This window comes from Amia ocellicauda, chromosome 13 (assembly GCF_036373705.1).
Source record: "Amia ocellicauda isolate fAmiCal2 chromosome 13, fAmiCal2.hap1, whole genome shotgun sequence".
NCBI classification, from domain to species: domain Eukaryota; kingdom Metazoa; phylum Chordata; class Actinopteri; order Amiiformes; family Amiidae; genus Amia; species Amia ocellicauda.
The window spans coordinates 29,415,827-29,431,718 of record NC_089862.1 but is presented as its reverse complement, the minus strand read 5'-3'; the positions used below and the strand labels follow the sequence as shown (position 1 = coordinate 29,431,718).

At 37.9% G+C, this 15,892-nt stretch overlaps 1 protein-coding gene across 1 annotated transcript; it reads left to right on the top strand.

The window, feature by feature from the left end:
• The first annotated feature begins 8,710 nt into the window (after window positions 1-8,710).
• Window positions 8,711-15,545, top strand: chrna9a (cholinergic receptor, nicotinic, alpha 9a). Its single transcript, XM_066720512.1, has 5 exons — window positions 8,711-9,003; window positions 9,414-9,559; window positions 12,644-12,798; window positions 13,188-13,720; window positions 14,141-15,545. Exons 1-5 carry the CDS (start codon window positions 8,937-8,939, stop codon window positions 14,728-14,730), a joined length of 1,491 nt encoding a protein of 496 aa, XP_066576609.1. The 5' UTR covers window positions 8,711-8,936; the 3' UTR covers window positions 14,731-15,545.
• Window positions 15,546-15,892: the final 347 nt, after the last annotated feature.

The window sequence follows — 15,892 nt, the reverse complement described above, 5'->3', positions numbered from 1 at the left end:
CATACACAATGGGCCCGTGACATATATAAGTGATCAAACCACAGAGTTAAACAGAACTGAATGGTATTGAAAGAAATGACAGCACTAAAAGGCAAGAAAAGTCTTTCAAGGGAAATAATAGGTGGTGTGATGAGAATAATACAGCAGATAACTTCTCAGTAACTGTTACATATTAAGAATGAGAAAGAATCTTATTTCTGAGTCAACTGAAATCTACTTGAATAAAGATAACCACAGAATTTAAAGCACAGAAATTATGTATATAACATATATATACACTCACCTAAAGGATTATTAGGAACACCTGTTCAATTTCTCATGAATGCAATTATCTAACCAACCAATCACATGGCAGTTGCTTCAATGCATTTAGGGGTGTGGTCCTGGTCAAGACAATCTCCTGAACTCCAAACTGAATGTCTGAATGGGAAAGAAAGGTGATTTAAGCAATTTTGAGCGTGGCATGGTTGTTGGTGCCAGACGGCCCGGTCTGAGTATTTCACAATCTGCTCAGTTACTGGGATTTTCACGCACAACCATTTCTAGGGTTTACAAAGAATGGTGTGAAAAGGGAAAAACATCCAGTATGCGGCAGTCCTGTGGGCGAAAATGCCTTGTTGATGCTAGAGGTCAGAGGAGAATGGGCCGACTGATTCAAGCTGATAGAAGAGCAACTTTGACTGAAATAACCACTCGTTACAACCGAGGTATGCAGCAAAGCATTTGTGAAGCCACAACACGTACAACCTTGAGGCGGATGGGCTACAACAGCAGAAGACCCCACCGGGTACCACTCATCTCCACTACAAATAGGAAAAAGAGGCTACAATTTGCACAAGCTCACCAAAATTGGACAGTTGAAGACTGGAAAAATGTTGCCTGGTCTGATGAGTCTCGATTTCTGTTGAGACATTCAGATGGTAGAGTCAGAATTTGGCGTAAACAGAATGAGAACATGGATCCATCATGCCTTGTTACCACTGTGCAGGCTGGTGGTGGTGGTGTAATGGTGTGGGGGATGTTTTCTTGGCACACTTTAGGCCCCTTAGTGCCAATTGGGCATCGTTTAAATGCCACGGCCTGCCTGAGCATTGTTTCTGACCATGTCCATCCCTTTATGACCACCATGTACCCATCCTCTGATGGCTACTTCCAGCAGGATAATGCACCATGTCACAAAGGTCGAATCATTTCAAATTGGTTTCTTGAACATGACAATGAGTTCACTGTACTAAACTGGCCCCCACAGTCACCAGATCTCAACCCAATAGAGCATCTTTGGGATGTGGTGGAACGGGAGCTTCGTGCCCTGGATGTGCATCCCACAAATCTCCATCAACTGCAAGATGCTATCCTATCAATATGGGCCAACATTTCTAAAGAATGCTTTCAGCACCTTGTTGAATCAATGCCACGTAGAATTAAGGCAGTTCTGAAGCCGAAAGGGGGTCAAACACAGTATTAGTATGGTGTTCCTAATAATCCTTTAGGTGAGTGTATATATATATATATATATGTGAAAATAATATTGACTGCCCATATGAATGAAAGTCTTTTTCAAAGATTTGGTAAAGGGATGAAGAAATTATCTTTCTTGGATATTGAATGAGACTTTGACTTTGGGAAGTATCTATTTTTCATGATATAGATATTCTCGAACACTGTTTTGAAAAGCCTGGTGAAAACTTTGGTTGAACTGAATTAAGACAGGGGCCATACCTGTGATTTATATGCAAACATTTATACCCTTCCCTTCTGTACACTATCATATAGACTAGAAATTAAACATAATTCAAGACCTATTGATTTGGCTGTTAAGTCAATCAGGTCCTATGGATCAAAACTGCTTAAACATTTACCATTATTCTCAGATCTTAATGAATTAAACTAAATCAAAGACATCTGCTAACAAGCACTGTCAGTGGTGCTTTGCTTATGTGGTTTATGGAGATGTTTCTGTGCTGCTTTTGATAAACCACTTCCCAACTTAATGCCCAATTCTGCATCTTTTCAAAGTAGTGCATCTGAGCAACAAGATAGTCTGCCACATGCTTTGTAAACCAATTACTTGTTTCAGGAAGCTTCTGACAAGGTGAAATTTGCCTCCTTTTAATAATGTTGTCAGCTGAGATTCAATTAAGAGTTTTGCACCCATTAAAACCTCAGTGAGTGATGGGTATCACCTGGTCAGTTCATCCCCGTCTGCTTCAGATCTGTCAGGTGAATCTGAATTGAGTGTCAGCAATAAGCAATAAGCAATAAGGTCTCTCCTTGATCAAATGGTGTGAACACGATCTTAAAAGTATTTGCAGAGCATCGCAAAAGCATTTGACCTCGAATCTGGACTTAATAGTGACATGCAATGACAGTGTGGTGTAGAGCGGCACAGAATCAGTTTGATTGGCCGACCCGCTCTTTCAAGTTCTCCTGCATGCGGGTGGTGTGCTCTTTCTCTGGGCCTGGTGTTTCTTAAATACCAACAAGAACTGTGGTTTAGACTCTCATTCTCATTGTGAACATATGAGAAAATAAAGTTAGGCAGCCTGACCACAGAGCACGTTTTTTTTCTCTCAGCACAGGAAACACCTGTGCTACTGATAGCCACCAAACTTGTAGTTATCACAGAGCCTTCGACATAGCTTTGCAATTTTTTTTTTTTTTTTTGGTATTGCATTTTTGTCAGAAAAACAAACACGACACAATAGGTTGAAATGTTGTTGTTGCTGGAGATGCAATGAAAGATAAATACGTCTTGATCATGTTCGACACAAAGCGTCCACACACATATTGACAGGTGATGTTCCCTGTTGGAGCAGCACACCAGTAAATAGTATATCCTCTTGACAGGTGCTATTTATTTACTGAGATGGACAGTGTGACTGCAGCCCACATCTACTGCTGGTTTCTGGGTGTAGACACCTACCAGACCAGCAGTAAATAAGTGTGAGGAAGCCAACATACCCAGCCCGCTCTTAGTGCTATTGCAAGACACGTGTGGTTTGACTTTAAAGGAAACAATAAAGCAATATATCACTGTACGACACTTGAAAAAGTCTGCTTCCAATTGCCTCTGGTTGTCTTGGTGAGGAACTCTCAGCGGACAACCCACTACATTTTAATCCTGACTCCATGTTGTTTACAGAAAGAGAGAGAGGCTGCCTCCTCAGAGTCATTTCACATGTCCTCCTTGCATTGATTACTCAAAGCAACCGATTAAGACATTGGGCATGTTAGCACACCTTCCATTTTAACAAAGGCTAGTTAACTCACATGTGAAACACACTGTCTCCCAAATAGTACGCTCTAATTTCCTCATCTCACAGATCAGATAAATGCCAGCGTTTTATTCTTAGCTTTTGCTAGTTTTAATTGCATATTTACTGTGTTAGAAGATAATAGTGTAATAATAATGTAATAATGCAGTAGTCATAACATAAAGAACAAGATTGGCTCCCCAGGACAAGGACTGCAGGTCTGCTGCTTTAGCTATGTCTCCAGTTACCAAGTAACAAGTCCATTATTTTCGATTCCCTCGTAGAACTGTAGAATTAGATGTTTACGCCGTTTTGTAATGCTTTGATTAACAGCTTGCCATGTTTCTCTGTGGGGGAAGTGAACTCTGTCCACATCCCCCCCTCTGTGCCCTGAGTGCGCAGCCATGGATGCTCAAGAACAAGGTACTAAATTCACTAGCAGACGTGGGGCCCTCATGTTAGATACTATCATAGACAGCGCGCTGAGATGTGGCAAGATACAAATACATTTCTCGTAGTGGTTTAAAAAATGCCTCCTCCCAAAAAAGGTTTCTAGAAAGATTTACAATTATATATTTTTTAACAATATATATATTTTAATGAAAATGTGATATTGAACCAGCCTCGGTTTTCCTGTAGGTCACCTAAACACACTGTGCCTTGACAGTAATATCAATATCATTATTTTAATACACGGAATATCACTTTCTTATTTTTTAAACTGATAACCTGAGTGTTAGCTTTATATTACTGTGGCTCTGTGTTCTGGAGAAGCCACAGCTGTACCGTGTGAGTATCACCCATTTAATTTCCTATTTGCATATGATTCATAAAAGTTTCATTAAGCCAGATTATGAAAATGATGCTGAGGTAGTTGTTAAAAGGTGTGCTTCAAACATTGATAAAGGACGTTAGACAATGAAAATGGACTTCTGCAGTTAGTTACAAATTCATTGATAAAGCAAGTTTAAAGAACACCTAGTTGTTTTCCAAAATATACTTGTTTTAAATTATCAACATAAATTGCAAACTTGAATGTTAAAGGAAACAAATCATAGGCATTTTCACAGTTTTAGAAACACAAGGAAATGTATTACACAAGCACACATGCTACAACATGGAATCTGTGACTTGCCTTTTAAGTGGGAATTGCAAATGTTTTATTTTTAAGGAAACATAATTCCCAATGAATTGTTCTTTACTGCAACAATTGATCTAGATTAATTAATCAATTAATTGGTAAAATATTAATGTAGGCATACTTTCCATTGGCTGCTAATGGGAATGTACCCCTGCTCAGCTACAGCTCAGCTCTATAATTCCCTAACTTCATATAATGCCCATGACTGAGACGTTAAAAAAGAAGAAAAATAATGAAGGACAGTTTAGTTTAGTTTTAGTTTAGAATAATTAGACACAATTATGTTTTGTGAACAGTTTTTATTGAGATTTACACAGTTTAATGTCTCAATGTAAAATTAAACCATAGAACAAATAAACAATTACAGATAAAAAATAAATCATGGAATCATTTTGTTTAACAAACTGTAACCCCTTAAGATGACAGCCCCCTCTGGTAACCTTAGGGCACCAAATCTGTGTGCTTCTCTTTAATTCCATGTGTACTCTTTACTGTTGTGTTGTTTGCCAAGTGTTTGGTATCCCAAGAAAGCTGAGACTCTCAGCTTTCTAGCATTTCTCTGTTTTTATACCCCTCCAAAAAAAAAAAAAAAAAAACCTCAGAGAATATCAACAATTATGACCTATTCTGGAACCAGACCATCCACGTTTTGATAGAAGCAACACACCAAGCCTATGTGCAAAGAAATCTAATCAAAACTGAGTGATCTGTGGCCGTCTGAATGAGATCCCCACCCCGGACTACGCTTTTACCCCCCAGGCTATGAATTGTAGGAATACGGTGTCACTTCTATGCACAGGAGTGTAACACTGCTAAACAATTCTTAAGAGGGTGTAATAACACAGTATGTAACTCTGAAATGTACATTATTTTTCAGTTTTTGGTAACCTAATTTTTTTTTTTTTAACCTCTGGCAGTGTACCGCGTACATTTGTACCATTTCAGGTTATTCACTAGACTTGAACTGCTTACATTTCAATACAAATTAGTATTGGAAAAATGTTCTAAAACTTTTGACCGGTAGTGTATATTTTATGCCAAATGCAGGTTGTGCTGGGTAAGGGCGTATGGTAAGTAATACATACAAATAAAATAAAAATAAATACACTGTAGAACTGAAAATCAGTAAGTACTGAAATCGTTTTATGGGCAACTGGAGCAACAAACAGCAAAACTTCTGTTTCCCACGTATCAGCTCTTAATACAGTTATTTCCCTTTATTCTTTCACTTCAACCTATACATCTGTAGGAGGCAGCAGTGTGGGTGCGAGGGGAGGTGATCAGTTCCCATCTGATCTATGTTTCTTTATATAGAAAATGAAATCCTCCCGATGAAGCTAAAAGATTCCCTCACAGGGACACTCATGTATATGGAAACAGGAAGGGATTTATTTTATTTTATTTTATTAGCAACATTAAAAAGCTCTTTAATGTATATTGACAATGGAAAATTGATGGATTTTTCTTGGTAGATTTGACCTTTTTTCTTTCAAAGTTTAATGATTAATCTAGCTGCTGTGTGTTTCCAACCATGAAAGTTGCCTTCATTCAACAAGTCAGACTTGTCACCCAGATTCACACCTACAGATCAGCACATCAGATAAAAATCAAATTCACCTCAGCTATGGCTTTCAGATCATTACAAAGCGATTCTAAGAAACTGGGTTAGCTGTGTGATTCACATTCAGTAGTGCTGGCAGAGATAACGGAGAGAAATCATAAAATTGGGTCTTGGTTGGATTACACTAGTACCTTTTGCTTTAGATAAGTTTACGCTGGGTATACTGTATTATTTATGCATTGAATACACTTTTTACAAATTTGCACTGCAGAAAGGGACTGAAATGAATCCACCATTTGCCATGACTTATATAAATATATGAAGTATTTACATTATTTCCTGAGTAATTCAATAAGATTAGATGTGTTGCACAAAGAGTGAATAACAAAGTAACTGAAGTGTTGAATTATAAGATAAGGCAAACGTTTTAGGCAAAGACCTGAATCAACATGAATACAAATGTTATTTTTTTATATTATTTTTTATGTAAAGCTTATACCTTCAAAGAATGATATATATTTCTAACACAAACATTAAATACATATATTTTTGTCTTTAGTGAATTTGGCATATTTGTTCAGGAAATAAAAAAACATAAAATAACAAAATAACATCATAACATTCTTCTGACTTCATTTATTATTGTTTATTGTTTTTTTAAACAAATAAACAGTCAAACAAATTGAGCTGCTGTATAACACATTGGCTAATATTTTATGAAAATGGCCTTATTTTACACAAGGCATTATTACAGGCTTTTAGTATTCCCAGCCATAAACTGACTTCTGTAAATCATTCTTATTTATCAGAATTATTTGCAAAGTAAAACACAGAATGTCTTAAAATATAGCACATCTTGGTGTAAATTGTGTTTTCACTGTGAGCCCCCTAGGCTGGCATTATTATTTTATTCATATTTTTTAAATGTAGAGTATCTTAATATTAATAGTCTTATACTTTATAGTATTACCCTGATCCTAGCTAGATCTTGCATTAGAATGCAGGGTCATTTTACTTCAGGCCACCTATAATGTATAAATTGGCCACTAACTGTTCACTAAGTGTTACTGAATTTGGCATCAGACTTTGATACATATGAACAAAGGTGTGTTGTCCCTGAACAAACATAGAATGTGTAAAATTGAATACATTCATTCTAAGAATGGAGTTTCAATTATATTCTTAACTTTTTAAGTTAAGTTATGTTAAAAATGATCTCACGAATTTCCCAAAAAGTTTCTAATCTGCCCACTTAAATGAAAGACCCAGTTTACTAATAGATTTACCTTTTTCAGGGCACATTATGAGGAATCTTCTGTGTGAGACAGGATTTTACGTCTGACAGAAGAAATAATGGCAATTATATTTGCAATAACATGATTTATTGGTAAAATGTATTGCTTTATTTTAATGCCGGTATGTTAAAGTGGAAATTGTATTTTAAACAGGAGGAACATATCTGATTTGAAATAAGAACTAGTTGGTAGACTATTCACCAGCCCAAATTGAATTAATCATTGAAGCACTGGTGACAAACAGTGGCATAACTGTCACTTCACAAGATGCACAGCTGTCTCGAGTCAGAAATCCCCTGGTATTGTATTGGGCAAGAGAAAACGAAAGTAGAGATGAACAAGAAACTTTTTACTTGAAATGTCACCAATAGTCTTTATGAGGAATTTCTGTCAACCAAAGTGTCTTTTTAATATCCACACACTTTGCATGCTCTACTTTGAATGAGATATTACAGTATGCAAGGAGAGAAGACATTTAAAATGAGATGAGCTTGAAAACCCATATTTGACCTATTTCTCTGGGTGACAATTGGAGCCTCAGGTAAAATGTCCAGTTATATCATTTCTGGTTTCAATGATTGAAATCAGTCTTGTTGTAACTGCACAGGTTACTTTGTAATGGGCTTAAGACAGATCTTTACTCCGATTAATGATTTTGTGGAGCATTATTTTATTGTCCTGTAATTATTCATTATTCTCTCTCATTTAAATAAACAGATTCATGTCTCATTATATAGAACAGAAAGGAATGTAAACTGGGGCTTTGTGAGATTGATCAATCCACAAAGATCAGTTGCTTGAACAGTTTTTTATCTGAGGTTTTAGCTTTGGCTTCAGAGGTTTGTCATTCACCAGGTGCCCACAAAGTGGCGATAAGGAGTAAGCAGTTAAACTGACAACTGGTGTGGTTGGTCATTTTTTGTTTCTGCAATTTCTCTTTTTTTCACTTGTACTGGTTCCCCTGTATCTATTAGTGAATACTTTTTAGTTTGTGACTGGAATATAAATTCTGTCACTTATATTTGTTAGACTGTTACAAACATGCTATAATGTAAAATATAATACGTTACAAACAGAACAAAACAAGTAAAATACAAAAGCTTTGCTTTGACATTATTATATAAGTATGCTATGAAAGCATTCACTATACATATGTGTATGCACACTTTCTATGAAGGCATACAATGTATTGAAGTGATGTGTATTAATGTTTCAATAACTAGTGAATATGGATTTAAGTCAGCCTATAAACTGAATATAATAAAAAGTACTTTATAAAATGAATGGAACATATGAGAAAACAAGACGCGAATGAGATGGATACTTTATCCCAAGTTCAGGGCACTGATGGGCCGACAGACACTGGGCGAGTGTTTGGCAGGGAGCAGGTGTCACTCAGTCCTGACAGCTGACCGTCTCCAGTGAGAAGCGGCTGCACAGCAGCGCAGAGCAGCGCAGAGCAGCGCAGCGCCTCCAGTTTCCCGCAGCCGATGCTATGTGATAGCCCAGTTCTTGTTCCAGAGCCAATCGGACAGGACGGGACAGGGCTGCGCAACCTACAGCCATAGCGCACCGGTGCACCGCTGGAAGAGGCGTGTTGCTGTGGGATGGGAATTGTAGACTGGATCTGACAATATAGCTCATTGGACATATCCCATAGGATACTGCGGGAGAAGTTTCTGTTTATGCATGATTTTACAGCAGCCATGAAGAGAATGATGGTTATTCTAAGCGTCTTCACCTTATTGCAAGGTACGTATTTTTAGACCTAATCGTTTACGTCTTTACTGGTGATTTAAAAAAGTGTATTTATTTGATGTTTTGTTGTTTACTTTACCACTAGCCTTAGCCTCAGTTACACAGCATCATTTAGAGACAATTGTGTTGTATTTCATTGGGCAATTACCGGTCCTATATTATAACTATTATACTACAACAGGTAATGTAATGTGTTGCACTTTGTGAATGTCTCAGCACATAGGATACCTGCTGCTGGTCATCAATTTAGCAGAGCACAAGTATGATGGTAGAGACTTCTTAAAGATTTGATGTAGTGTGTTTTCTACAGGCCGCACAAGACATTTCAATATACTGTCTAGTGCATTCGTGATTCACCCTGCTGTACATTTGTTCAAGTCGTGTGTGCGATATTGTCCCCACAGATGTCCACTGCGCTCAAGGAAAGTATGCCCAGATGCTCTTCAAAGATTTGTTGGATAATTATTCAAACGCATTGAGGCCAGTTGAAGACACGGACAAAGCCTTGAACGTCACTTTGCAGATCACTCTCTCGCAGATTAAAGACATGGTAAATAAAGACCGGCTAAAAACGGACTGAAATGGTCTTGTGAACACGTTGTACTTTTGTTCATAGACGTATGAACTTGCTGCATGTATTTTCAGCACCGCTTTCCGTTTCTGTTGTCAAGCCAGAGTACATTGAAAGGTGTCACTTCCTTTTTTTTATTAGCCTGTGCTATTCATTGAGTACAATTTTATACATATATATTTCAAACCTATTAGACATTTAGATGTGCAGTATCTAATTTGAACAAAAACAACATTCATATATTAAACACATTAGGATGCCATTTCTGTTTTGTGCAATTTGCACCTGTAACTGTAACAGCTAATTTTACAGACCATGATTGGCACCAGTCTTGTGCTATTCTGGGTCTGTGAAACCAGCCTTCTGTGTTTAAAAAGTAGACATTTCATTCTAAACATGGATAATTGTTTTTATGGGGCCCATTTTGTTTGGAGAAATGATTTTCCAGTGTAATCTATTATTATTATTATTATTTTATTTTTTATTTTTCTTGGCAGACGCCCTTATCCAGGGCGACTTACAACATAAGTGCGAAACAAAGTGCAAAAATACATTTAAGTAAAGGCATCAAACATTACAAATTCAATTTACATAAAACATAGCAATTCAAAATATAATATATTTTACAACTTCCAATTTACACAGGAAAGTACAGTAAATGAGGTCATACATCCTGGACAGTAAACAGTCAAGATGTAGGTTCACAGTCAAGGGCCATGGAAATGGGAGCAAGGAGGAAAACAATCAAAAACGCAAGAAGCATAATAAAACGGGGATTATTGTAATCTATGATCCTGTGTTCAAGGGAAACACATTGGGATACCGAACACATCTATGCAGACTGCCACGTTAGTACAGAGTAACTGCAACAGACAACCATCACCATGAACACTGGCAGAGAAACTTTTTTTTATTTATTCAAAGAAAACTCAAAATATAAGAAAATTGTTGGTCAAAACACCACGTAGAATTAAGAAAGCTGACAGCTTGTTTTCAACCATAAATCAGGAGAACCACTTCAGCTGTGAGGCACCCAGAATCTCTCACGTCTGAATGATGGCTGGTTAAATACACAGGACGTGTGGCTTGTTTGATTGGCTGAATTGGATTCTCTTGCTGATCACAATTTGTAAAAGGGTAACAAACAAATACCCATGTATGAAGTATGATAATATAATATTAACTAAAAAATAATGATAAGCAATGATAGGTAGTGTACAACTTTTACAAGAGAACCACTTAGGAAAAAGTGGTCTGTTTTCCAGGGTTGTTTTTTCGGTCAGTGTGCTGATGTAATCTGAGTGGATTATGTGGCCCAGTTCAGTCTTCGGGGAAGGTGGTGCCATGTGCAGCTGTCAGGTTCACGTTTCAAAATCTTTAAGCAATGAGATCTTCAATGTGAAATAGTAAAGAAAGTTGCAATAGTTCCAAACACTCTACAGGCCATTGAGACCTTGGCACTGATTTGGGAATTTCTGTGATGAGGACCCCAAAATTACAGACCTTTGTGTTCTGCCATTTAATATGTAACATCACTACATATTGTTTCAGTATAAGCATTTTATTTCAAGATGTCTTCTGCTCGTGTGGCATGCCTCTCTATGGGTGCAACTTTGATCCCTTCCAGAAGAAGAAAATGAAAATGAAACCAAGAACAACAGCTTTTGTGTAACAACGTGAGATATTATCTGTGGAAAAAAACGTGTAGATACGTCACTTCAACGTGCAGTGCTGTGGTGAAATATAATGCTGTTTTTGTTTAAAATATTGAAATGAATCTTCAAATCTTTCAACTGATTGAGTATGCCATGTGTTTCACTTTTTCTACTGTCCAGCTCAATGCTTTGGTTTCTTTGAGGATCCTTGAAACTGCATGCTTAATGCAGTGTCATAAATTTTGTATTGTTTTTACATTTGGGAACTTTCTAACTCAATACACATTTGGACAATGGCAACTATCAGTAAATGCATACTGTTTAAAGCTCAAGGACCTCAGATAGAGAGACATAAAAACAGCAATACATTTTTCAATATATTGTTGGTAACCTTCTCCTCAATGCAGTTGAGCTCCAACTGAAACCAATTGCAAATGGTAGCGGTGGAGAAGGTTTGAATAGGGTTTTAAAGCAATTGATCGCTGGGTCAGAACTTTAGAAGATTGGTCACCGTTACAAAATAGACAGAGTTGTAGATCAGCATTAGTACTACAGTAGTTTTTTTCAACATTCAATTTGTTCTGTGAAGTTGAAAAGACAGAATTATTTGCTTCAAGAAGATATTTAGATGTGTTTAAAATCATTTTTGCCTGCTGCTGAAGGGGCAGTAATCCCAGAACAAGTAACACTCTTGTGTGTCTTGTTTGTTCACTCCCTATGGTGTTAGCTTGTATTCAGTAATGTTGACCTCAGAATTTGTTATTAGTAAGTCTGACTCAACATTTGCTATGGCGATTTGTTACGTAGCTTGGCGCAGGACAGTCTTACACTGAGGTCAAATAATCAGGCTGTTCACTATTCACAGGGACATTTAGAGATGTCTCAGTCACCTTCATTCCCATCCCAATGGAGGTGTCAACCTCGTAATTTAATACACCACAGCACACTGTGTAAAATCCTCAGACAAATTAAGTGTATGTGGATCAGTTACATATAAAGAGTTGATTCTAGGGTTTCTGACTTAGTCTGAGATAATACAAAAGTTATATGGACAGAGATGTTACTCTTAGGTTTCCAAATTTTGTTCATTTTGTTCGGTCAACAATGGATAAGGGCGTCTGCCAAGAAATACAAATAATAATAATAATAATAACAACAACGAGAGGTCTATTTTTATATAGAGTACACATTGTACTCTAGACTTTATAGATCTCTCAGCGTGGATGGATCACTACAGCATGCTATGTTTCTGCCTCCTGTAAAATTATGTATTAGACAGAATTTGAAATTATTATTAATCTTTCAGTAGAAATGGTGATGTTACAATGCAAGGAACGTGATCAAGACAGTAACATATGAAACCATCTTGTTTTATGCACTTCTCATTGTAATCCACTTCTCTGTGCAGGATGAACGGAATCAGATTCTGACCGCCTACCTGTGGATCAGACAGACGTGGTATGATGCATACCTGAAGTGGGACAAAGAGGCCTACGATGGCCTTGACTCTATGCGAATTCCCAGTAATTTGATCTGGAGACCTGACATCGTACTTTACAACAAGTAAGGTTTTTGTACAACTGTCACATCATGGAGGCAACATACTGTTCTGCCTTTCATAAGACCAAACAATCACAGCTGCCTTTTCTTCCATACAATGAAATTAAACCAAATCCCTCTTATGATTAAGACATGGTGAAGATACTTACTTTAAGTTAATAATCATAATTTAGTTTTAAATATGTTTATGGAGCATGTTGATGTTTCTATTGTTTGTACACTTGCTTAACGAACAATTAACCAGTTGTTCTATTGTTGTTTTTTTTTGGTTTAGTTTTTGTGGCTTGTGTTGTGTTGTATGTTGGCTCACACCTTGGGTAAAAACAAACACAGGTCCCACTGGGCCCAGTTGAATGTTATCAGGCTTTTGTCTTGCTCCATTTTCCCAACAGGGCCGATGATGAGTTCTCAGGCCCAGTTGACACCAACGTGGTCCTGAGATCCAATGGTGAGATCACCTGGGACTCTCCCGCCATCACCAAGAGCTCCTGTGTGGTGGATGTGTCTTATTTCCCCTTCGATGACCAGCAGTGCAACCTCACCTTTGGCTCTTGGACCTACAACGGCAACCAGATTGACATCACCATGGGCATGGACAGCGGGGACCTGTCTGACTTTGTGGAGAACGTGGAGTGGGAGTGCCATGGGATGCCCGCCACCAAGAACGTCATCATGTACGGCTGCTGCTCGGACCCCTACCCTGATATCACCTACACCCTGCTGCTGAAGCGTCGTTCCTCCTTCTACATCTTCAACCTCCTCATCCCCTGCGTGATGATCTCCTTCCTGGCCCCGCTAGGTTTCTACCTGCCTGCAGACTCAGGAGAGAAGGTGTCTCTGGGAGTGACCGTCCTCCTGGCCCTCACTGTCTTTCAGCTGATGGTGGCGGAGAGTATGCCGCCTTCAGAGAGCGTGCCCCTCATTGGTTAGTCTCTCCTCAATGAAGACCTGGTCTACCAATGAGTGTACTCGTTAATGACATGTCTACAGACTCCTGAGGCACTGATTTCTATAAATGTTATAACCTAATTATATTTAATTTAGTTAGTTAGACCTAATTCAATATGTTAACTAATAGGCCTGAGCAGTCTTTAGATCCAGGGTGTTGATAAGAAGTTCCATATGTAGTACATGGTTATCCACAATTCTAAGTAGTAAAAATATCAGTGTGCAAAGGAGTTACCTACGGCAATAATAGTACAATCATTCATTTATAAAGTCATTATGCACTATTGTTGTTCAAGGATATTATTTGTATTTGTATACAATTCTAGTATTTTTACACCAGTTTGGTAATGCTGTGTAGCATTCATAATGTACCAATGGTTTTGTTTCTGTTTTACAGGAAAGTACTACATAGCAACCATGACCATGATTACAGCTTCCACCGCTTTGACCATTTTCATCATGAACATTCACCACTGTGGGGCTGAGGCCAAGCCTGTCCCGAAATGGGCAAAGGTAGTGATCATAGATTACATGTCCAAGATATTCTTTGTCTATGAAGTGGGAGAGAACTGCACCACTGCATATAAGGAGAAGCGCAAGGAGGTGAAGGTGCAAGTGGAGACTCAAGCAAATGGAAAGTTCAAGAAGCCGCATGGAAAGGGGACACAGTCAGAAGTCTCCAGGAAGTACCATGACAAATACGAGACTTGTGCCGTGGAGGAACTGCATGGCAACCTAAATGGTTGCCTGAAGGAAGACCTTAGCCATCCAGAGAAGTTGAACATGCACATGTGCTCCTGTAGCCACCACGAAAAGATCTTCAAGAACATTGACTACATTGCTAACTGCTTTCGGGAACAGAAGGCAACGTGTGCAAAAGGAGCGGAGTGGAAAAAAGTGGCCAAAGTCATGGACCGGTTCTTCATGTGGGTGTTCTTCATCATGGTCTTCTTAATGAGTATTCTCATCATAGGCAAGGCCACCTGATCCATCCAGAGCGCATATCTGTTACATTACAACCATTACAATATCCAACCACTCATTTAATGTCAAGTTTTGTATCATATACATTATGACCGCCGTTTTAATTGTACCATCGCCAAAAAACACACCGGACACTGAAAACAAAGTTGGCTTCTTATAGCTTTGGGTGAACCACACTTACTAAGTTATGGATCTTATTGGTTGAACATAGGAACAGTTCCAGCAAAGAATTTACAGTTGCAAAGTGGAGCTATTCACACCATTAACTGTTTCAATGCAGAAGATGTCTCCATAATCAGTTAAAACCTAAGCAGGACTACTGTCGGTATCTAGTTTAGCTGGCAGAAACTAGATGCTGCTATTGGACAACGTGTGCTGCCTGAAGTTCAGAGCTCGGAATATTTTCTTTTCAAAATGATGCATTGAATTTTTAATGAACAGCTTTGTTTTCACAAGGTGTAAGCTGTAAGGCAATCTGTGTCTGCTGCAAATGCACATAAATAATGCACTTAATACACTGGCAGTATGGTGTATAACAAAGACAGAGAAATGCTTATCATATAATTGCTATGCTTTTCCTCTGCTGTTGGATTGGCTTAATGCCAGAAGGCTGATGGTTTGACAGCAGGTTCTTTTGAATCCTCACGTAGTCTTTTTTCTTTTTCTCTCCAACAGAGATAAAACAAATAACTCACAACAAAACAAAACAAATCTGCTTTCAATTCTCTTCAGGCTTAATGAGTCGCTGCATTTCTTTCATTAAGTTAGATTGTATTATGTATGCAATGGTTTATTTGTTTGTTTATTGGTGTGATTAAAGGGGAAACATTTTACACATAAGTTATCTGTCAAAACGTAATTGGACACTGCTTGGTTAGAGAAACTCAGTTTTACTATGCATGATGTACTACTCATGTAGGAGAGGTATAGGTTAGTGTTTTGTAGCCCAGCACTTGGAGCATAGCAGCACATTATCTATCAATAATGGATGACCAGCATTTTACAGTTTTACTGCTCAAAAAGCCAGCCTGAAGTCCCATTTAAATAATGAATTACGTAGCATGTAAGGATTAATATTGAAAACCTTTCCATTGTGTGGCCATTTGACCTTTCAAATGTAGATGTTATTGAAAACAATCTGAGAAATATATCCTCATGTGTTTTA

What these genes read in the sequence shown, in the direction of transcription:
- chrna9a (XM_066720512.1), top strand. Translation starts at nt 8,937, where the DNA reads ATGCATGATTTTACAGCAGCCATGAAGAGAATGATGGTTATTCTAAGC. An exon ending in TCTCGCAGATTAAAGACATG is followed by an intron (nt 9,560 to 12,643) that starts GTAAATAAAGAC and finishes TTCTCTGTGCAG; the next exon opens with GATGAACGGAATCAGATTCT. An exon ending in AGAGAGCGTGCCCCTCATTG is followed by an intron (nt 13,721 to 14,140) that starts GTTAGTCTCTCC and finishes TCTGTTTTACAG; the next exon opens with GAAAGTACTACATAGCAACC.